At 50.1% G+C, this 23,430-nt stretch overlaps 1 protein-coding gene across 3 annotated transcripts in view; it reads left to right on the top strand.

Annotated features, from left to right (window-relative positions):
* Qsox1 (quiescin sulfhydryl oxidase 1) overlaps positions 1–23,124 on the top strand; it is a 39,252-nt gene extending 16,128 nt beyond the window's left edge. The window contains exons 3-13 of one of the 3 annotated variants that reach the window (XM_075988294.1): positions 600–645; positions 1,330–1,432; positions 3,662–3,752; positions 7,527–7,669; positions 9,218–9,352; positions 13,643–13,772; positions 18,387–18,509; positions 19,409–19,556; positions 20,378–20,557; positions 21,385–21,611; positions 22,440–23,124. In XM_075988294.1, coding sequence (XP_075844409.1) covers positions 600–645; positions 1,330–1,432; positions 3,662–3,752; positions 7,527–7,669; positions 9,218–9,352; positions 13,643–13,772; positions 18,387–18,509; positions 19,409–19,556; positions 20,378–20,557; positions 21,385–21,611; positions 22,440–22,448 — 1,335 coding nt within the window. In that variant the 3' untranslated portion in view covers positions 22,449–23,124. Of the gene's footprint in view, positions 1–599; positions 646–1,329; positions 1,433–3,661; positions 3,753–7,526; positions 7,670–9,217; positions 9,353–13,642; positions 13,773–18,386; positions 18,510–19,408; positions 19,557–20,377; positions 20,558–21,384; positions 22,295–22,439 lie in introns of those variants that run through there. The other 2 variants (XM_075988293.1, XM_075988292.1) reach the window with 2 other exon arrangements.
* Positions 23,125–23,430: the final 306 nt, after the last annotated feature.

The raw sequence follows: 23,430 nt of genomic DNA, 5'->3' as shown, positions 1-23,430 counted from the left end.
AAGTTGCCTAGTGCTCTCTCTGCCCCCTCACTCTGACGACAGACTGTCACACATATGGGGAAAGAGGACAACATGATGTCGAAAGGGGTCCATGTGCTGCAGTCTTGTTTTTCTGGGGCACAGGTCCACCACTCTGTAGGTTCTGTCCTGGATTCTTGACCCTTGGCCTAGTGCCATGACGGCTGGGAGTCTCAATGAGGACACACTGGCCTCAGAGACCCATTTCTAGGAAAAGGCGGAAGGACAGATGGGTACATGGAAAGCTAACATGTGCCAAGGAGTCACTTTCTTCTTCAGATGCCCTGCATGAAGGCCATCGGTGACTTTTCTCTCACTGAATAGCTTACATAGCAATGTGCAGGTACCAGTGCTTCATGGAGCTGCTGCCTCGGATTTGAAGAGTGCTCTGGCACTGGGGGGGGGGGGGGGGGGGATTGAATGTGAGGACACTAGATAAGGTCCCAGAACAAAATCTCAATGATCTCACTTACAGGTGAAGAAGGTGGGACTGAAAAAAGATAAGTAGTGTGTCCAAAGTCACCCAATTTGAATACAGGCCCACCTGACATCACCACTGATTCTTGTCTGTTTGTTTGCAGTTTTTTAAGGCCTTCTCCAAGAATAGTTCTGGAACAACATTGCCAGGTGGGTGCTCTGACTCTGGCTGCTGTGTTGGCATTACCAGTATCTTCTCTCTAGCCCTTCTGCTTTTACCTGGGTCCTCAGGGGGTCAAGGAAACCCTTCACAAAGGTAAAGAGGTCCCCAAGAGAAGTCTGTTTTCCCACATATGTCTCCTTAGTCAGCCTGGGAGATGCCTCAGCAAAGCCCATTTGAGCAGCCCTTCAAGTGTGACCTCCAAAGTCCTGGGTTTGTGGGTGGGACACCATCTTCCCAGAATAGCCCTAAACTGGCAGCCAATTCTAAGGGACATCATTCTGTCCTCGGGATCCTTGACCCTTGGCTGAGTGCCATGACGGGCCATGATGGGCTGGGAGTTCTCACTGAGGAGACACCAGCCTCAGAGACCTATTTCCAGGAAAAGGAGCAGAGGCACATGGGCACATGGGCAAGCTGACATGTGTCAAAGAGTCTAGGCCTCCGTCGGTGACGCGTCACTGCTAGCTAGTTAGCTCCCAGTATGATGGGCAGGGATGGGGCTTCTTGCCTTGCTTTAGGCCACAAGAGCCCTCACCCCACCCTCTTCTCAGAGGAGGGCTGGCATGTGCTTCTTCTTGGAATTGGTTTGGGGATCCTTGTTTGTGAGTGAAACTGACAAGGATACAGGAGTCTGTTCTGTCCTGATGCCCTCTTTCTGTTCTCATTTGTAGTGGCTGGTGCTAACGTGCATACGCTACGTAGGAGGCTCATTGATGCTCTGGAGTCCCACCGTGACAAATGGCCCTCAGCCTGTCCGCCTCTGCATCCTGCCAAGTATTTTGGGTTGGGGCAGGCTTAGAGTAGTATCGGCCAGGGGCCCTAGCATGGAGAAGGTGTTGGGAGCCACGGGCAGAGGACCCGCATTGACTCTTCGTGTGCCCTTTACCCATGGGTAGATACACCAACGTGTCAGGCATACTTCAGAGCAGCTGGTAGCGACGTCTTCCTTTGAGGGCTGGCTGAGGAAAAGTGTGTGATGGAGTTCTCCAGATCATGCTGCTGCTGCTGCTCCTGTTGGGTCCTCAGGAGCGTTTGTGAGTGTAGGATGTGAGTGTAGGAAGGCCACTGGCAAGTGAGAGGACAGAGGAGATCAGATTTGGAAGAAAAGGCTAGGATGTTCAGAAGAGCAAAGCCCTGTTTGTAAACTGAAAATGGTCAACTGGTCAGCTGGTATTGACTCCTTTATCATCTTCCCCAATTCCTTATCTTCCTGGCAGGTCTTATAGAGACCTTGGGCCAAGTATATATTCCTAATGTAGGTTAGACTCCATCTGTGGTGACTGTTGCCCCCCCCCCCAGATAAACATTTTAAAAGAAGGGAGGATTTGTTTTGACTCATTATTTTAGAAGTTTCAACACATATGGCAAGAGCCATTATTTGGGGTCTGAGATGATACAGAATATCATGGTAGCCAGAGCTGCACGTCTCATGGCAGCCAAGCAAGAACAAAAAAAAAAAAAAGAGTTCAGGACAATATAACCCCCAGGGACATGTGCACAGTTGTGTTGTGTATTTATTCCAACTAGATCCTACCTCCTGATTCTGCCATCAAATACAAAGCCATACGCTGGGTGATCTACTGATCAGAACCCTCATGAACCTCAGTGATTGGACCACTGGCAGAGAACTAAGCCTTCAATGCACGAACCTTTTCTGGGGACATTTCATATCCAAGCCATAACGTCACCCCTCTAGAAAATGCACAGTAGCCTGTACCCCATTCTTTTTTTCCATTTCCTCATGGCTGTGTCTCTGTCTCATTCTCTTACACACACATTCACACACACACACACACACACACACACACACACACACACACAGAGAGAGAGAGAGAGAGAGAGAGAGAGAGAGAAAGAGAGAGAGAGAGAGAGAGAGAGAGGTCCTTTATAGTACATTTTCTGTACTGGGAACCTTAAAAGCAACAAACTGGCCAAATCTGTCAACCTGTCTCAAAGTGATCCTTTTGATGCCCTTAGGAAGAATATAGGCAGATACACGTGATGAAACTTGAACTGCCTCTTTCTGAAGGCTGAGGACTTGCTCCTCTGCCAGCCTAGGGTAGGTATGAGGATGTGGTCAGAGAGACTGGCCACCTAATGCCACCCAGAGGTTGATGTTATCTACAGAACTTCTTTTGTGTCTCTCTGGCATATCCGTTCATACTGACAACAGGTTGGATTCTAGCATTGATCTGACATCACCCTTTCTGTTTGGAGGTATGTGCTCCATGTCCTTGGTTAAGAGCAGGGAAGTAAGACACCAGGGTGAGAATAAAGGAAGGTGCATCTCCCCTTACCCATGTGCCTTGTCGCCTGACCTCCTCTCATGCCTATGCTGGGTGCTGTCTTTTAACTGGAATGAAGAGATGTAATTTTCTTTGAGTTTTTAAAAACAACCTGTAGCTTAGTTCTCTGGTTGAGAGATAGAATTTACCTTCTTAATCATTTCTATCCAAGAAGGCTGGGCCTCATTCTCCTCACCTTGAGCAGAAGAGGTTGGATTCATTGGCTTCTACATTCTCCAGACCCAGGACTCTAGGTCATTGCTTCCCTGTTCAGAGAAGAAAGCGTTGCTCTCCCACTGGTCATGACTTGCCGTGGACCAGGGCTTGCGTTTAATGGGTTCTAATCACCAGTCTCTTAGGGAACCAGTAAAACCGTCTTCAGTAAGCTTGGGCCTTACCCAGAACGTGGAGACAGCTGGTCTGCCAGCATCCCCACCACTTCTCCCCAGCCTGCCTCCTGTTTACTCCTGACTCCTAAAAGGGACAGAAAGAAAAATATAAGACAATAAAACCCAAGGTGGGTCAAATGAGAAGATTAGGTAGCATGAGTGGCATCCTCTGAGACTGAAGGTTTGGTGTCCTTCCATTGTGGGCTGGCAGAGGGAGGCCGCAGGGTTATGGTGTGCTGCATTGGAAGTCCTCAGCCTTGGGGGTCTTCGCCTCATTTCCACGGGCTATCGGGCTATGGAGGAAAAGTGACCCCATTCATCTCTTACAGGATGAAGGAGATCAAAGAATTCTTTGCAAAAAATAACACAGAGTACCTGGCCCTGATCTTTGAAGACAAAAACTCCTACGTGGGCAGAGAGGTGAGCTGCTCAGCCTCCCTGAGTCTCAGAAGAGTCCCTGGGTCAGACAGCTGGTCCTTGTACACCTGTTAGCTAGGCACTGCCTGACCCCTGCTGGGGCATATGGGAAGTGTAGCTACCTTTCCACTTGAAAAGTTAGTGTCTGTTCTCTCCTCTCTCTCTCTCTGAAACTAAAAGTAGTACCTGCTGTTTATTGAATCTAGGACTAGATACCAACACATATCTGCTAATCCCTAAACTTCAGAAAGCGGGATAATATGTCTGGGATCACACAGCTCGTAATGTGGAAGAGGGCATTTTGACTCAAAACCTGTGTTGTTCCTTCACTGCCCTAACTGCATAGAATTGGGGTTAAAAGGGGGGAGGGGAGAGAGGAAAGCAGATACATGAGAATTAACCTGGTCCTTCCTGAGGAAACTGGATCCTTGGCCAGCAGTTCAAGGAATATTTTTGGTCAAGTTGCCCAACTTTTTCTGAGCCTTATTCCTAGCTATTGAATAGAAGTAGCTATGTTTAGTCATATTAGAAAGCTCAGTAAGGTAATTTAGATAAAGAGCTTGAATGAGTGGCCAGCTTGCAGAGGGACTTTATAAAGATTCACCTCTTCGCCTGCCATAGAGAGCACCCACTATGGTGCTGGTTCACGGACTTACCACAGATGGCTTGGTGCCAGGTGGGTGTGCCAAGACCATGTTCCAAGCTGGGAGAAGAAACCTGAGGGGGTGATCTTAGATACTGCTGTGGACAGGACAGTTTTCCTTGCTGATGACCTCTGGGACCTTTCAGCTCTTCAGAGTGTAGTTAGGGGAACTGCCAGCAGTTCTCTTGGAGTGCCTGGCCCTCCTGGGTCCCTATCTGTGTCTTGGTTAGGCCTGTCAAACACAGGTGGTTGACAGATGCTGATTAGAATCAGTTCTCCCTTCACTGCACACAACATCACTCAGTTCTACACTGTGCTTCCTCAGCTACAAAACAGGACTGTTTACTATTACTGTCCTACTTACAGAATAGCATCGGGTTTGATTTGGTTTTGTTGAGATAGAGCACCACATAATTCAGGCAGATCTATGACTCACTAGGTAACTGAGACTGGCCTTGTCTTGGTCAGTGTTCTATTGCTGTGAAGAGACACCATGATCACAGCAACTCTTATAAAAGAAAGCATTTAATTGGGGCTGGCTTACAGTTCAGAAGTTTAGTCCATTGTCATCATAGCAGGGACATGGCTGCATGCAGGCAGACAGGGTAGTGGTGAAGTAACAAAGAATTCTATATCCTGATCCACAGGCAGCAGGAAGACAGAGCCCTGGGCCTGGCTTGGACTTTTGAAACCTCAAATCTCCCTCACTGCCCCCCTCCACTTCTTCCAACAAGGCCACACCTCCTAAACCTTTTAAATAATGCCACTCCTTAAGCATTTAAATATATGAACCTATGGGGACCATTCTTATTCAGACAACCACATTCCACTCCACACCCCGGCCCTCATGGGCTTATTGCCATATCATAATGTGAAGATGCATTCAGTCCAACTTCAGAAGTCCCCATAGTCTCAACACTGTTTAAAAGTCTGAAGGCCAAAGTCTCTTCTGAGACTCATAGCAGTCTCTTAACTGTAACCCCCTGTAGAACCAAAATAAAAAAGCAGATTACATGCTTCCAACATACAATGGCACAGGATATACATTACCATTCCAAAAGAGAGGAAAAGGAGCATAGTGAGGAAATACTGGACCAAACAAGACTGAAAACCATCAGGGAAAACTCCAAACTCCGCTCTTCATGTCTGATATCAAATTGCTCTTCAGATCTCCACTCCTTTTACCTGTGTTGACTGAAACCCACTTCTCTCTCTTGGGCTGGTTCCACTCCTTGTTCGCAGCTCTCCTTGGCAGGTATCCCATGACTCTTGGCAACTCCAGCATCCTGGGATCTCTTGAAGGCAACCCAGGCTTCAGCTTCACAGCTTCAGGAAATCGTCTCTCTGGGCCTCCATACAAGGACTCTGCTGGCACACCTGGCCTCAGAGGCTTTCCTTAGCTGTGGAGATGGTCCACACAGCTCATTTCTTATGTCCTCCACTCTGAAGCTGCCCTCTGCTGTTTGCTGGGCTTGGAACCCACCCCCTCCTTCAGTCACAGCTTCACAGCTTTGTGTTTCCGCGGTTTCCTTAGCTGCTTCAGCTCTCATACAGCTGGACCTTTACAGAAGCTTAGCTGGGTGGGGCCTGGCCTGAGGCCATTCCTTTTATTTATTTTTTTTTTTTAAAAGTCCAGCTTTTCTTTAACCTTCTCCTTGAGCAAAGGACTTAGCTCCATTACACTTCCTGGTTGCTCCTTTTCTCCTCAAACTGTATGTTTTATATCTTTTCCTTGCTCAGCTTGTTCTTTTTTATTATAGATGGACTGAGAGTGACCCTTAACAGCCACACGTCAGAGTCAATACCAGCTTGCCTTGAAATCTCCTCTGCCAGTCATTAACCCAAAACTCTTATTTAGCCTCAGGTCGATTCTTTGGACAAGGGCAGAAAACAGCTACATTGTTTGCCAACATTTCACAAGAACAGTTCTAGGACACTTGCTCATATTCTTCTCTGAACCCTCTTGTGCTGGACCATCATAACCTACATTGCTTTCGGCCTCACTGCCTTCCACATCCCTACGAGTATAGTATGGCCCATTAAGCCTTGCTTATTGTGTTCGGCTGCTTTCCTAATCCAAAGTCCCATTTTGCCAACAAGCAACAGGGTCAGGTCTGTCATAGCATAGTGCCCTGCTCCCTGGAACCAACTGGACCACTACAGGCCTTGAACTCATGCCTTTCTCGCCTCCACCTCCCAAGTGCTGGGATGACAGGTATGTCCCACCATGTCCTGGTGTGTGTGTTCACACAGGCATCTGCATGCCACAGTGCACACGTGGAAGACAGAAGGGAACCTCAGACGTCAGTCCTTACCTTCTAGTGTACTTGAGGCAGGGTCTCTCGTTCACTACTGCATGTGCCAGACTAGCTGGCCTGTGTGCTTCTGTGGCTTTTCCTGTCTTCACCTCCATTTCCCCATAGTCATAGGATTACAGATGCCTGCTACCATCCCCTCTTTTACATGAGTTCTGGGCATCTGAAGTCCAGTCCATCTACCCAGACTAAATTATATATTTTTAGTAAATAACATATATGTCTACCATGTGCTGGCCATTATTACAAGCATTTTAATGAGTTTAGTCAGTGCAATCTTCATAACAGCCCTCGAAGATTTCTGTTTGTTACTGTTGTCATCATTATCGTTCTGCAGGTAAGGAGGTCGAGTCAAGGGCAGATTGGTCCTGTAGCATCAGGACGCACCTGCCTGACAGGCTGTTGTCCCAGTGTTATTCTGAAGATTAATGTGGCATTCTAATACATAGTGTAGTACATAACAGGAGATACTGTTTTCCATTATTTCTCCCTAAAAACAAAAGGACTGTGTCTGATCAATATAGTTTTTCTAACCTAGGATACATATATAAAGCTTTATACGTGTAAGAATAAAAATAAACAGCATTTTACCCTGTTCATTTGGTACTGCCATAGGACATTGCACAGTTCCAAGGCCCTTATCTTGGGTGGTTAGTAGTTATAACCTCAGGGTTGTATGAGCTTTCTCACAGTGATTTGCTCGGCAAGTTTTAAGTCTAGATAGAATACAGCTGCTAGCTGCTACCTGCTGAGCAGCAGTCCTGGTACTCAGGCTCTCTACCCGCTAGGTAAGCCCCCCACATCCTGCTGTCTCCCCAGGTAGCTCTGGACCTCTCCCAACGCCGCGTACCAGTACGCAGGGTCTTAAATACAGAGAGCGACGTGGTGAGCAAGTTTGATGTCACTGACTTTCCCTCGTGCTACCTGCTGTTTCGGAATGGCTCTATCTCCAGAGTGCCTGTGTAAGTGTGATGTCGCCCTGTCTCTCCCCCACCCCATCTATTCATTCTTCCCGCCTAGAGATGTCACTAGGAAGAACAGGCAAACAGGAGAAGCAGATGTCTGGTCCTCGGTGTGAGACAAGACCTCCAACCTTGCAGCTTAGGGTTTCTGCCTTCACCCCGAATGCTTTTAAGGCATCCACACCACTCCCTAGCCATGACACCCATCCCCTCTGTCCACAGAGGAGTTCACTGACAGGGTGCAGACCTGGCAAGGACTCAGACATGCTGGACCTTCCCTCCCTTTCCTTTTCTAATTGCAGAAAAGTTCATTAGGAGCCAGACAATAGCCCATTCCAAAATGTCAGGAGAAAACAATCAAGCCAGCCTCAGCTGCTTTGTCAGACTCCTGCTGCCGACTGGCCTGTTAAATGGCAGCAGATGGTGCCTTGGTGCCCTCTGTAGGCAGATGATTGATGTCAGCCTGGCCCTGCAGGCAGAAATTCAGGGGGCCAAAGAGCGCAAGGCTACCCTAGCTACCCAGAAATCTGCTTCTTGCGGCCGTTAGTACCAGCCTACACTGAGGCTAAGCTAGGCAGCCTCTTGCTATTGCCATAGCCTAGGTCACCAGTGTCCTGAGGCAGGCCTCTAGAGTCCAGAAGCAGGATGCTCATAAGGGGAATGTTAGGCTAGCTCCTGGGCAGGCCCAGAGAGTGACAGTCCTAGAGGCGAGAGGAGGCATTGTTTCCTCACTTGAGGTTGGTGAAGGAGAAAATTGTTTGTGACGATGCTGCTCCTGGGCCATCTGCTCGTTGATAGACACTGAGCTGGGGTGGCATAGCAGGGAAGCCACGCTTACTGATGCTGGCTCCCGTAGGACATCCTGTCACTGATGCTTATCGTGGCCAGACTTAGATATTTCCTACCCTTAAGACTCCAGTATTAGGAGAGAGAAATCAAGAAGATTTGGACAAACCTGGTTCTCTGCTATTGATACTATTTTTAAAATTACATGCCAAACTCTGAATTCCTTAGGGAGTAATGTCACCTTGTGATGTCCTGGAACACATTTGTGGGAGGGTGACTGCCTTGAGACCAGTCATCTTTTAGTCTGTAGGGAAGACAGTCAAACACAGCGATTCCTGTCATGGGCAGAAGTTGGTAGATTTTTGTATTTGTGGTGAGGGGTACCCAACCCAGAACTTGCACAAGCTAGGTAGAAAACAGCTTTTCTGATGAACTGTATCTCCAGTTCTCTTTGGCAGAATGGATGCTGTTCCCAGTGGAGCCCACCTGCCTAAAGACCATGGCCAAGTAATTCTCAGGCCCAGTTGCTTTTTCAGTTAGGAGTTCCACATCTGGCTGATATGAAAGGGTTTCCATAGCATGGACAGTGAATGGATGAGTTAAAGTGAGCCCTAAGGGGCCAAAAACAAGATGAGAACAAGTTTAGATGGAATTTCTTGCTAAGCCTTGCAATTGGAGGGCCCACTCTCTTTGCGCTCCTGACACTGGCCAGCTGTGCAATTTTCTCTTTGTACTTACTGCTTCCCTTTGCTTTCTTCCCAGGCTGATGGAGTCCAGGCCTTTCTATACATCCTACCTGCGGGGACTGTCCGGACCGACCAGGGAGGCTCCCCCGACCACAGCTGCGCCAGTCTCTGCTGAAAACATAGCTCCCACAGTGTGGAAGCTTGCAGACCAGTAAGGGCACCGGCTTCTCACGTCCATCCCTCCTCCTACCTCTTCTCTGGCCACGGTCACACCCCCTCCACAAGCACTGTTCCTGTCACAGGGATAGCCTACATCTGTCCCTGCATGACTGGCCTTGGGTCTTTACTGGGAACCCAACCCAAGATTTGAATATGCTAGGTAGAAACTCTCCCATTGAACTGCATCCCGAGCTGAGTAACGCCTTGCTGCAGACTAGGCCTTTGGGGGTTCCCGACTGCTGACCATGCTCAGGAATCTTGCTGTGGCCTCTCCTGTATGCCAGGGCCTCAGTGCCAGATGTGGGTTTGCCAAACAAAAGTTGCACGTTATTCCTCATCATTGAAGGAATGCTGGCTATTGCTCTCATTGCATAAGCTCAACTTTACGCAAAAGCAAGTAGAAGTCAGGTGTGGGCTGGACACGTATAATGCCAGTACCTAGGAGGCCACAGCGGCAGGACTGTGAATTCCAGGGAGAAATCAAGAGTGTGAACGAGAAAAAGGCAAGGAGGGAGGAAAGGGAAAGGAGAAGTTGAATCAGTGTGGAGGGTTAATAGGAGGGTCTTCACTAATTTCTGTCCTGAGCAATTGTTTCGTCAGGGCCACGCATGTGCTAGACCACTGTGGGTTCCAGTTTGTCTAGTGGAGTATGAGCCCCGAGATCTGGCATCTGTGTGCACATCAGCTCTGAAAGAGACAAGCTGCTGCCCATGCTGCCCCCATGCCCTTCTGTTGTGCTGGTTCTCCAGCCTCAGTGAGTTGCCAGATCCTTAGCTTTTCTCTCTTGCAGAGGACCAGCTTTTTTAGAGCCGTGTGTGAGTGCACTGCCCATCTGGTTTTCTGCTCCTACACAATTTTTGCTTAGAGCAAAATGAAGCTCAACACCTTTGCATGAGACACAGGCTAGCTAGCCTTGATGGCTGGCTTTGCTGACTACACAGGGCTGATGCCGTCTCTGCTCATAGACTTTATAGTCCCCTTCAAAGTACCCCTTCTAGAAAGTCACCCAACTGCATCTGAATGCTACAAGTATCAGGGAGTCCGCTGCCTTTTCAGGTATCCTTGTCTGTGCACAGTGTTAAGTGTGAAAGAACTGCTTGTTCTATGAGGCTCCTGGGCTTCACTTTTATAGTAAACACCATGATGCTGTCCATGGAGATGGAGACCTCTTGCTTAGTGTGTACCCAACTGTGTACTAAGCAAGGATGTCTGACCAGGCAGCTCAGTGCTGGTTCAAAAGGATAGCCTATAAGTAGGGGATGCACAGAGAACCGGGAGAAAGATCCAGAGAGGATCTCACATCCTAGCTAATAGCAGACTTTATAGGTGAAGTGCAGTGGAAAGAGTAAACCCAGTGATAAGGAAATGAACGTATGAGGTGACACTGAATACCTGGGAGGTGGCTCAGTGGGTAAAGTTCTTGTGCAAAAGATGAGCCTGGAGTTCAAATCACTGGCACCATGTGAATGCTGGATGTAGTGACCAGCTCTAACCCCAGCACTGAGGTGTGCAGACAGGCAGATCTCAGGCTTTAGAGACAGCCAGTCTAGCTGAAGTGGTGAACTCGAAGTTGAGTGCGGGGATCCTGTTTCCACAAATAAAGCGGAGAAGCAATTGAGGAAGATGTCCCAATGCCAGCCTCTTGTCTCCACTTGCAGCCACAACTGCACACATATGCACACGTGTGTACACTACACACCCATGCCTGCACACAAAGGTGTCATTGACCATTTTTTATTCAGATTATCCAAATTACTGTAAGAGCTATACCAAGATCTGTGCTTGCCAGCATCTTACATCATCTCATTCTAAGGCCACTTCTTAAGGTTTTATTTTTATTATTTATACGTGTGTGTGTGTGTGTGTGTGTGTGTGTGTGTGTGTGTGTCATACCCAGAAGAGGTGATCAGATTCCTTGGAGCTGGAGTTCAGGAGGTTGTGAACCACCTGGTGTGGGTGCCAGGAACTGATATAAGGTTCTCTGAAGAGCAGTACAGTCTCTTAACTGCTAAGCTCTCTCTCCAGACCAATGAGGTCACTTCTTGAGGCAGAACATCAGAATAGCCAGAGGACCCCACAGTGGAGATTTTGCCTGAGAGTGAAGTGTGAGCAGAGTCACTGCCCATTTGGTAGCTGACCTTGTTGGCTCTGTACCTTCACGAGGCAGAACGATTTGTTAGTTCTACAGGTGAAATAACCCATGGAATAGGAATTACCTAAGCTCAGAAAACTAGCTTACTATCATGCTGAGGCCAGAGCCCCGGTGTCAGGAGGCAGAGGTCGGGAAGTAGCCAACATTCAATGCCGTTCCCAGCAGTACCTGAGCTGACCCCATGGAAGCATGGTGGACCTGGGATGGCACAGCTAGCTGGAGAGGTAGAAGACCTGACAGGTCTAGAAGCGGTATGCATACGAGCCCTGAAAGAAGTAGAGAACCTGTTTTCTTTCCTGTCTCTCTGCCATCACTGCTCCTAGCCTTGGTGAGTAGCTAAACTCCAGGCCTTTCCCTTTCCTTGTGCGAGCCTGTGTATATGCAGTCAGGCTGTTTGTCTGCCCCTAAGGGTTTTTTGCTCAAAACAGAATGAGCCTGGTTCATGAGTTACAGAAGGGGCTAGCTCTGGACCTGGAGAGAAGGCACCTGCACCAAGCTGGTTTCCACCTGTTTTCAGTCAGCAACCTATCTGTGAGCCATGTGTTATGTCTGTTATACAGATTTGTCTGTTATACAGAATTGAAGGCGTAAGTCATAAACAATGCCACACCAGTTTGGAATTATGATTAATAGGGTGGTATTTATTTAAAGGGGAAAAAACTTACAGATCACTGTCCCAGGCAACAGCCCTCTACGCAACCAGGAAAGGGGTCTAGTCGCCGGTGGAGCAGGAAGTGAAGAGAGAGAGAAGAGGGAAGTGGCCGCTTTTTTAAAGGGAGAGAGACCACGCCCCAATGGGCTGGTATCTCAGCAGCTATAGGTTGGAGGAGCAGGAGGACCTCCCGCAACACCTCCCCCTTTTGTTTAAATAAGAAAGTTCTAAACCTACTATGAAATTATATACAATAAGTACAAATATCCTATTCTAACTAGCTTAGGTCTTGTATAATAAATAACTTGGCCAAGTCATGAGAGAAAGTAACTACATTTATATAGTCTTCAACCCCATCAAAGATCTGAGAAGGGAAATAATGTTACCTGGGTAATTAGGAAGTTCAGTAAAACAACTTCCAAAACATGCAACAAATCACAGAGACAACTGTGGGCAATCACCCAAAATCACGTTAGCAGCGTTGAAGCAACCAACTTTGGCTAAGGCCTAACATAACTGACATACCATTTTCAAAGGCAAGCAACTTTTCAAAACTATCTTACCCCGTCTTGGCAGGATATGACAGTCCTGTTTTATCCATTGATGCATGCTCTGTATCTCTGTCAGTGGTTGAGGTATGGGCATTTCTTTTTTTTTTTTTTTTTTTGGTTTTTCGAGACAGGGTTTCTCTGTGGTTTTGGAGCCTGTCCTGGAACTAGCTCTTGTAGACCAGGCTGGCCTCGAACTCCCAGAGATCCGCCTGCCTCTGCCTCCCAAGTGCTGGGATTAAAGGCGTGCGCCACCACCGCCCGGCAGGTATGGGCATTTCTTTGCCCAAAGGCCAGTTCTGCTAAAAAGAAAGGCTCCAGGTGGAGTGTCTTTGGTGCTCAACATTCTCTCGGGAATATAGCGGTGTTGCCAGGAGCAATTGTGTCTCACTACCACAAAACTCTGAGTTAGATTAAAGGCCATTTTCTACAGCTCTTTGAAGAAGTTAAAGATTATCTATCTATACTGAGTATAATCTCTATATATCTAGAGAACCTGATTAGTCTAATTATAAATGACAAACTTAGATGACTATTAATCTATATAATTCTCAATATCTATCTAACTTAAAGACTAAGAAAATAAACGACTGTGAAACAAATGAGGACAATGACATCCAAATATAAACAATGTGCAAATATACATTGCAGTGGGTAAATATATATCAATACACAAACATTATATAAGTATCTTAATCAGAGGTAGAAATGTACACTGCAATATGGTAAATATATACAATATATATATATCAATACAATATATGTCAATACATAAAAAATGACCTAGAAAGGTCATTCATCTAAGGTGCTCAGCAAATCGCTGCCAGAGCCAAGTCTACGCACTCCTGTGACACGCGGAGTGCCTCTCTTCATTCCTTCGAGCGCCCGTGCTGTTAATGCTCCTTCTCTTCTGCTTCCTCTTGTCCTCAGCTCCAAGATCTACATGGCCGACCTGGAATCCTCTCTACATTACATCCTGCGTGTAGAAGTGGGAAAGTTCTCAGTTCTGGAGGGACATCGCCTGATGGCCCTGAAAAAGTTTGTGGCAGTATTGGCCAAGGTGAGCAGGGCCGCACCTTCCTTTGTCCCTGTATTTCCCCATGTAATTAGTGTGTGTGTATCTACCATATACCACACCAGCCCCTTCTTGAGGAACTCAGGTCTGACTGGACACCTGGACCCATAGCTGTCCAGGCCCCCATAGGCTGCTGCCCTCCTCTCATAACCATATTCTGTACCAGCTCCACATTGCCAGAGACCATGCCACCCTGTAGAGGAGAGGAGAGAGAGACACGGGGCCAGATAGCCCAATACCTGGGAATATGCCAGCCATCCAGTGACTTACTCTGCCTGCTTATCTGAGTTCTCCACTTCAGTCAAGCCCCAGTCTGTGGCATGGTGACTGGGGAAGTGGACTCTGGGCCACCAGAGTGAAAGAGGGTGCTTTCTGCATGCTGTCTCTCTTCTCAGTCTAGCCCAGATCCACAGTGCTAACCCTGCTCTGTACTCCCTGGCTTCTCAGAAAGGCAGCTGCTCCCTGCGGTGAAGCCCCTGGTTGTCAAAGATTAAATGCCTGGCAGCATTTAATCTCCTCACCTGCATTGCAGAGTGGTGGCCCTGCCATTTAAAGGGCCCAGGGGCTTAAGTAACTTGACGTACTCAGCAGGACCAAACCCAAGGCCTGAGGTGTTGCCATACAGAGCTGCCTTTCCCTTTTCTCCCCATCCGGCTTCCCTTCTTCGCCAGCCTGCTTCACTGCTGAGTCAGAACTGCCTGTCCCCTGGGCCTGCTTGCTGACTCAGCCTCCCTCAGTCCCAGCAGATCTGATCCCGCCCTTCCCAGGTCTCTGGGAACCTCCTGGTTTCTCCCTACCTCACCCATTCTGCTGCCATCCCGACCCTGGCTTGGTGGCCTGTGTGTCCGTACACAGAGGACCTGTGAGAAATGCTGCAGGCAAGGCAGAGTCATTCCCAAGGTAGAGAATTTGTGTGAGCATTGAGAGGGAACGAATCTAGAGCGATCCTCTGTACTGTTCTTCTACCACTGAAGTGAGGGAACACTGTGTGCTCCCTACCCCTGCAGACCTCAGTGAGGACACCCAGCCCAGGACAGCCTACTCCAAAGGAGGCCTCTGAAGCAGTAGTTTCTCCCAAGCTGCCTGTGTCTGTTCGCAGCTGTAGGCCATCTGGTATTTAGTTTGTGCTGTGTGAGGTTGATGTGAGAGGAGACACAGAAAATATCCACGTTAGATAGAGGCCTAAACAGCACATTCCCAGTGGGGCAGGAGATGGTATGGGGGAGGTGGCCCCTTAGCCTGAAGCCAGGTCTCTCAGAAAAGACAGAATGGCATTGAAGCAGAGGACTGAGGGAAGCCAGCTGTACGTCCCACAGGGGGAGCAGTGTGAGCTGGGACACAGGTGGAGAGACCCAGTTAACCTTTGCCTGCAAGACTGTCACGTTCTGCCCTTCTTTGCTGGGGGTTTCTTTCCTGAAGAATAAGAGTCAAAGCTGTTCTCTTTCCTTGAGCTCTGGCAGGCGACTGTACAGTGCACTGGGGGGTTACTCACACCGACTGTACAGTGCACTGGGGGGTACTCACACCGACTGTACAGTGCACTGGGGGGGTACTCACACCGACTGTACAGTGCACGGGGGGGGGTACTCACACCGACTGTACAGTACAGTGCACTGGGGGGATACTCACACCGACTGTACAGTGCACTGGGGGGGTACTCACACCGACTGTACAGTGCACTGGGGGGGTACTCACACCGACTGTACAGTACAGTGCACTGGGGGGATACTCACACCGACTGTACAGTGCACGGGGGGGTACTCACACCGACTGTACAGTACAGTGCACTGGGGGGATACTCACACCGACTGTACAGTGCACTGGGGGGGTACTCACACCGACTGTACAGTACAGTGCACTGGGGGGATACTCACACCGACTGTACAGTGCACTGGGGGGGTACTCACACCGACTGTACAGTGCACTGGGGGGGTACTCACACCGACTGTACAGTACAGTGCACTGGGGGGATACTCACACCGACTGTACAGTGCACTGGGGGGGTACTCACACCGACTGTACAGTACAGTGCACTGGGGGGTACTCACACCGACTGTACAGTGCACTGGGGGGGTACTCACACCGACTGTACAGTGCACTGGGGGGGTACTCACACCGACTGTACAGTGCACTGGGGGGTACTCACACCGACTGTACAGTGCACTGGGGGGTACTCACACCGACTGTACAGTGCACTGGGGGGGTACTCACACCGACTGTACAGTGCACTGGGGGGGTATTCACACCGACTGTACAGTGCACTGGGGGGGTACTCACACCGACTGTACAGTGCACTGGGGGGGTACTCACACCGACTGTACAGTGCACTGGGGGGTACTCACACCGACTGTACAGTGCACTCGGGGTGTACTCACACCGACTGTACAGTGCACTGGGGGGGGTACTCACACCGACTGTACAGTGCACTGGGGGGGTACTCACACCGACTGTACAGTGCACTGGGGGGGGTACTCACACCGACTGTACAGTGCACGGGGGGGGTACTCACACCGACTGTACAGTGCACTGGGGGGTACTCACACCGACTGTACAGTGCACGGGGGGGTACTCACACCGACTGTACAGTGCACTGGGGGGTACTCACACCGACTGTACAGTGCACTGGGGGGTACTCACACCGACTGTACAGTACAGTGCACTGGGGGGGTATTCACATCGACTGTACAGTGCACTGGGGGGCTACTCACACCGACTGTACAGTGCACTCGGGGGGTACTCACACCGACTGTACAGTGCACTGGTCCTCGCCCATTCTCCGTTCCTCAACTCTGGGTGGGTACCCAGCATTTTAGAGCTGGAATGACAGCCCAGAGAAGTGAAGCACCTTGTCCAAGGAGAAAGCCACACTCACATCTCATTGCCTTTCACTACCTTCCTCTCTTGCCTTTCACAACTGGGCACCCAGGAACAGGAAAGCAGGGAAAGAAAGGGCTCCTCTGTCAGCCTGCCTTATCACATGTGGGCAGCTATCAGGGCTGACCACTGGGTGGCGTATGGTCACCAAGGTTTCCCTGCTCTCTGCTGTCCAGAGCCCAGTAAGTCATCCTTCCTTCTGATGCATGGCCTTAGAAGGCAGAAGAAAGGTGCCAAGTCAGGATGGCAGGCGGAGGTCAGTGAGAAATGCTGACTTTGGGCTGTAAATCAGTGTGTGGACCCAGAGCTCCCAGGAGCTAAGCAGGAAGAAGCATTCTAAAGCACAAGTCTTTCCAGCCATTTTTCACTCTGGGGCATGGCCAGCATGAGGTTTGGTAAGGATGTCTAATGTCTTCTCAGAGGACTGGGTCTGGCAGCAGACTTTTCTGTGCCGTTCTTGTCTCCAGGATTCCTCCCTCAGATGGTTTTTCCTGTGCTCCTCTCGCCACATTTCTCAGGATCGTCTCCACCTGCCTCTTTCCTCCCTATGGTTTTATCTGCCCTGCTCCCCTGCTGCATCGTTTCCCTTTTCTCCCCGCCGCACCCCGTGTGCACTTGGTCATGCACACATATGCACACATGCACATATTCTCTCCTCCCCCGAGTCCTTGTGGTTTTAAAGTGCTGATACTAATCAGATTTGCATTGACTTATTGTCAAAGTAGCTTTTCATGTTCCTCTGAGGCTCTTGGGAGTTACCATCAAGATTTGGATCTTGGCCCTAAGCCCTGCTGGCCTGTCCACATTGGCAGCCCATGGACTGAAAACAAAAGGTCTTTTGCCAGCCTATTACCAATGAAGGTTTCTCCTCAGTTTGGTTCTTGTCTTTTCAAAATAAAGAACTGAGCCAAGAAACACAGGCAGCTAAAACAGTTTACTTAGCAAAAGCAAAGCAGAGAGTACACTCCAGGCAGCTTGCAGTGGGTGTTCCAAAGGGAGGCAGACAGAAGCCCACTGGGTTCTGCCGTAGGGATTTAAAGACTTTTATGGTTACTCCCTCTTGTGATGCATTGTAAAGTCCCTTCCCTTGAGCCCATCTTCCTTTCATATCACTACTGAGAATGGCTCAAGATGTCCCTGCAGTTTTTCCTTCCACATTCACCAGGGTGTTTGTTGTTGGCCATGGGTGAGCATGGGAAAAGTGCCCTAGGATCTCAACTTTTGAGGAGCCCAACTGCTGCTCTGAGGGTGCTGGGCTGTAAAAGATGGGCTCTGAGCATCAGAAAACAGCACCAGGATGCAGCTGCGGTTCTCCTCTGTCACCCCATGTCTAACCCCTTGCCTACCCCACCAGAGCCCAGCTGGTCAACCAGTCGCTCCATCAGAGAGCCACCTGAAAAGAAGACTTGTGCCCAGGACTCACAGCAGTCCTGGGGAGTAGTACGCTGCTTGTACCTTCCTCTTCCCCTGAGTGGTTGCATGTGGTTAGGTCAGCATTAGGGCCTGAGCCTTGACAGGAGAGACCCACATGACCTAAGAGACACAGAGTCTCTTCCTCTCTGCCCAGAATACACCTTAGGGAGCCACACTGGTGCCTATTGGTTTGGGAACATTCTAGTAAACCTGCATTGGTCCACTTTCTATGCAGTTTCCTTCTCTTGTAAGACTGTAAACCTCTGTAGAATTGTTGTTCACTCTCCAATTGCCACGCGTTCCTACCTGCAGTACTTCCCTGGCCGGCCTTTGGTCCAGAATTTCCTGCACTCCATAAATGACTGGCTTCACAAGCAGCCGAGAAAGAAGATCCCCTATAGTTTCTTTAAAACTGCTCTGGACAACAGGAAGGAGGTGAGTCTGGAAGGCACGTGAAGCTCTCACCAATGTTCTGACAGTTATGGGACTGGAGGGACGCTGCTAAGATTTATTATTATTCCACAGTTTGCGCTAAGTCATTCCATTTACCTCTAATGAGCTGTTCTTCATGGGGCTCTGTAGAATGTCTCACTGAATCCCCTCCCCATACTTCAGGATTTTCATTTGGCAGACGAAGAAACCAAGTTGGGGCAGTTACCTAACTTTTCTAGTCTAAGACCCCATCGGGCCTGTCAGTGATTGGGACTAAAATGAAGGATGGAGTCCTATTTTAAGATAGGATCTTACTCTGTATCAAAGGTTATGACCTTGAAACTCACAGCAGTCCACCCGTGTCTGCTTCCCAAATGTAAATATTATAGGAATGAGCCACCACATTTATTGAAGACACTAGACCAGGCTGGCCTCGAACTCACAGAGATCCGCCTGCCTCTGCCTCCTGAGTGCTGAGATTAAAGGTGTGCACCACCACCACCTGGCAAGACACCAGAGTCTTAACCATAACTGTTGCCTGCTTCCAAGCAGCTTCCTCAGTATGGCCCACAGCAGGGTACCTATTCTTTCTGCTGTCTGCAAAAGCAAGCCACACCCAATAGTCATGCAAAACCACATGCATTTGTAAGGTGTCCAGGCTTGCAGGACCTCTGTGATCAGATCAGCAGTGCTGTTTCAAAGTTAGAACTTGGTGTATGCCATGGGTTCTCAGGTGGGCTAATCTTCTGGTGGATAAAGATGGCAGCGGTGCCCCTTTGAGGTGATAGCCCAGAAGAGGCCTCTTTTGCTACAGTGCTCTATGCTGCTGGAAGCTTCCCTTGTCCCCTCCTTCCACCCTTTCTCATCTCTGTTGTGCACTCATGTTCACATGTACCCCTTAGGACGCTGTTCTTGTTGAGAAGGTGAACTGGGTTGGCTGCCAGGGCAGCGAGCCACATTTTCGGGGCTTTCCCTGCTCCCTGTGGGTCCTCTTCCACTTCCTGACTGTGCAGGCAAGTCGGCATAGTGAAACTTATCCACAAGAACCAGGTGAGTCCAGGCCTGCTCACCCTGTGCCTCAGACTGTCCTATTCCTCTGTGGGGAGCCCATTGGAATGATCCTGTATTAGGGGCAACTGGTGAGAGAGAGAGAGGGAGAGAGAGAGACAGAGAGAGAGACACAGAGAGAGAGAGACAGACAGAGAGACAGACAGACAGAGAGACAGAGAGCACTGTGTATGAGGTCCTGGTGAATGGAGGTAGGAGGTTGCCTTCTAAAGGGTTGGAGGTGGCAGAGGAGGGAACATTTAGAAGCAGCAGGAAGCAGCCCTGATGTCTATGGGGTCTGGAAGAGGGAAAGGTGCAGAAAGTGCAGGGAGGCATACCTTCAGGAGAATAAAGTGAGAGTCACAGAGCCCCTTGCTGGGCCAGCGTATATGGGAGGGCAGAGTGAGAATCCTGAGGGACATGAAGAGAAAGTAGGAAGCACTCATTCCAGTTCAGGATGGACTTCTAAGGGTATCCCAGAGAGGCAGGGCCCACTGGCGAGCCTGAAGCAGGTCGGTGGGGAGGATCATAGGACTGGAATGAGCGCTCTGTCCCTTCCAGCTCTCCTGCCACGTCACATAATCCCCGAGTGTCCCTCTGAAAAATGTAATGACAAGGTCTGAAGAGGAAGAACTACAGCTTAGGAGCTTTGGAGGAAATAGGACCCCTCTGAAGTGACCCCTGCAGGGGAGAAGTAGGCGAGGCACTGTGCAGGGTGACCCCAGAAGAGAGGAGGAGGACAGGGCAGCCTGTGGCGAGCCATGATGGAGAGGCAGAGACTGGCAACATGAAGGGCCTTTGTGTGGTGTCTCTTTTCCCTCCAGCCGACGGCCAGGAGGTCCTCCAAGCCATGCGGAACTATGTCCGGTTCTTCTTTGGCTGTAGAGACTGCGCTGACCATTTTGAGCAGATGGCTGCTGCCTCTATGCACCGGGTAACAAGTCCCAGAAATGCCGTTCTCTGGCTCTGGACCAGCCACAACAGGGTTAACGCTCGCCTCTCAGGTAAGGAGGGCCGCTTCCAAGGCTGGAGGTGGCATTCTGGGGGTATTCTCACTATCTCCTAAGTGACAGCCCTGTTAACCAGGCCAGTACCGTTAGCCCCATGTCTGGAGGGAACTCCTACCCCGCTCAACCAGGACCCTCTCTGGCTCCTTAGGCTGTCTCCTGCCTAGCTCCCCCACCCCCACTGCTTTCTGACTGTTAGTTTTATCCTACTAACAGGGAGGAGAGAGCAGGGGTTTCCATTCTCATCAGAGTGGGCTGGAGAGAGACAAGGAGCGTGTCTTCCTCATTACCCTTATTTACACTGTTTGCCTTCCCTGCACATGGGAGCCTGGGAGGAAAGCGTTCTGTAGACCGGATACTACCTATCTGGAGAGCAGGGAGTACCTCCCAGACAGCCCTAGGGCAGGAGCTGGACGGTGCAGATGCACTTGGTTCCCTCTCCAGGAGCCTCCTAGTAGCATTTAGAAAGAAAACATGTGCCTAGCTTCCCTGCCAGCCGCCGGCCTCTTCCCCCTCCCCTTGCCTCAGGTCTCCCACCAAATGCTGCAATGGTTGTATCACACTGTGGGCCAGGACTGTGCAGACTAGTCCAGGAGTCGTTTGGGTTTGGGATGGTGCTGGGGATTGAACCTGGGGCCTAGCTCACTGAACTATGTCCCCAAAATCTCCTCTGCCTTCTTTATTTTGAGGCCGAGGCCCAGACTGGCTTTGAATGTGCAGTCCGTCTACCTCATCCCCAAGTAGCTTTGGTTTCTGTTTTGTATCTGTATTTTATCTTCCATCTTTCTAAAGGCCTGTGCAAACTGTATGTGTTCCCTCCCCAGGTGCTCCGAGTGAGGACCCCTACTTCCCCAAGTTGCAGTGGCCACCCCGTGAGCTATGTTTAGCCTGCCATAATGAACTCAATGGACAGGAGCCTGTGTGGGACCTAGATGCCACCTTCAACTTTCTCAAGGCTCACTTCTCTCCAGTAAACATTGTCATGGACTCTCCTGCAGCTGGACCAGCAGCCCAGAGGGGTCCCCAGAATCATGAAGCTACCCCAGAACTGGTAATGGATGCAGTAGAACTGGAGAGCAGAAATTCAGTGCTGGGCCATGAGCGGGCTGCTTCTGCAGAGCCCCCTGGAGCTACTGCCCTAGATGTTCCAGCTGAGAAGCCTGAAGCAAGTGGCCCCCAGGAACTATACACAGGCCTCAGAACGAGTGGAGCTCCAGCAGGGCAGGGCCCTCCTGAGCATGTGGAAGAGCTTCAGAGAGACACGCAGGAACATGCCCAGGGGTGGCAGCACTTGAGCAAGAGAGACACTGGGGCCTTATTGCTGCCTGAGGTGAAGCACCTCCAAGGCCCTTTAGAGCTAAGGCGAGGGAGCCGCAGCCCCAAGCAGCTAGCCAGCATACCTGAAGTAGAACCAGAGGCCCGAGCTATACAGGGCCAAGGCCCATTGTTACAGGTTCTGGGAGGGGGTTTTTCCCACCTGGACATTAGCCTCTGTGTGGGGCTCTACTCTGTGTCCTTCATGGGCTTACTAGCCATGTACACCTACTTCCGGGCCAGAATGAGGACCCTGAAGGGCCATGCTAGTCACCACATAGCCTGAACTGTCCAGGAAGAGGGAAGGAATGGAGATATTTTGGCCCCCTGGCACCTTTGCTTCCCCTATACTCCTGGTTCCATTTTCTAGCTTAGGAGAGCAGCAAGTCCAAGAAAGCTAGTTGTTGGGTGAACCCATGGTCTACTGTGAAGGGCTCCATAGACCAGACAGAAACAGGGTTCCAGTGTCGTCTGACCAGCATGGGGAAGGGGCAGCCTAAGGCAGGGTCAGGGGGGTTCTGGGAGGCTCAGGCCCTGGCTTTAGCACCCAATTCCTGTTTTTCAGCTTATGTGAAGTCCTGTCCCATTCCTGCTGAAGTCTCAATGTTTCCTGCTTGGCCTTGGCCTTAAATTGAGGCAGACAAGTCCAGAGTTTCCATCCAGAAGAGAGGACCTGGGCTGGGTGGGCTGGAGCGGACCCACTGCTTTCTGAGGCTCTGCCTACTTCCCTCCCTCTCAACGTGAAGAAAAAGCAGCATCATTTCTGGCCTACCCAGCCTCAGCGCCTCAGACCTGGGCTGGGTGTGGCTCCAGGAGTGGAGCTGGAAGCTTCAGGAAATGATTTTGGCCTCCCAGGTTCAAACTAGAGTTTCTGCTGCAAGGGTGTAGTTTGAGGGTGGTGTGGTTTGGCAGGCTGGGTGGGTGACAGTGGCTGGTCTGTGGGGTGCGGTGCTTACTTGGTGGCTGGGGCAAAGGGGTGGGTAACGCTGAGGTCCAGATAGTCCTGTGCTAGCTGTGAGAGGGCAGCCTTCTCCTCTCTGAGCTGGGGCTCTTGTCTTTTGATTTTGTTCCCTGAAATCAGTGCTACATGTTGGCTGTGGAAGGTGCTGAGTTGAGAGCAGTGAGGGGAGGGTTTCCTCTTTGAGTTCCACTGCAGACAGGTAGAAATGGAAAAGTCTAGAACACAAGCTTCATTCCCACGCTCCCCCCACCTGAGAGGGGTGTGGAATAAAATTATTTTTGTTAAGTCATGCATAGTGTGTTTGACTTGTTCCCTGGAGACCTACAGGTCTATACTAACCGCGCAGGAGCAGGCCCTCACCTCACTCCCCACAGAACACTCTTGGAGCCCAGGCCTTGGTGCTGGCCCTGCTACCTCCTGCTCTCTGGCTGTTAGAGGAGCCTGTCTGCAGCTGCCACCTTCAGCTCTTCCTCCGGGATTGGCAGGTTTGTTTGTCGGGCCAGCCTGCGCTGACTGGCCAGCCAGGAGGAGTCAGCCTGGATTAGACTTTGCCCCTAATCCAGCCTTCTGGGTTTTACAGGGATCAGAGCAGCCG

Source organism: Microtus pennsylvanicus, chromosome 10 (genome assembly GCF_037038515.1).
Source record: "Microtus pennsylvanicus isolate mMicPen1 chromosome 10, mMicPen1.hap1, whole genome shotgun sequence".
Classification (NCBI taxonomy): Eukaryota; Metazoa; Chordata; class Mammalia; order Rodentia; family Cricetidae; genus Microtus; species Microtus pennsylvanicus.
The sequence above is the reverse complement of the archived record's forward strand: the minus strand, read 5'-3'. Positions and strand labels throughout refer to the sequence as shown.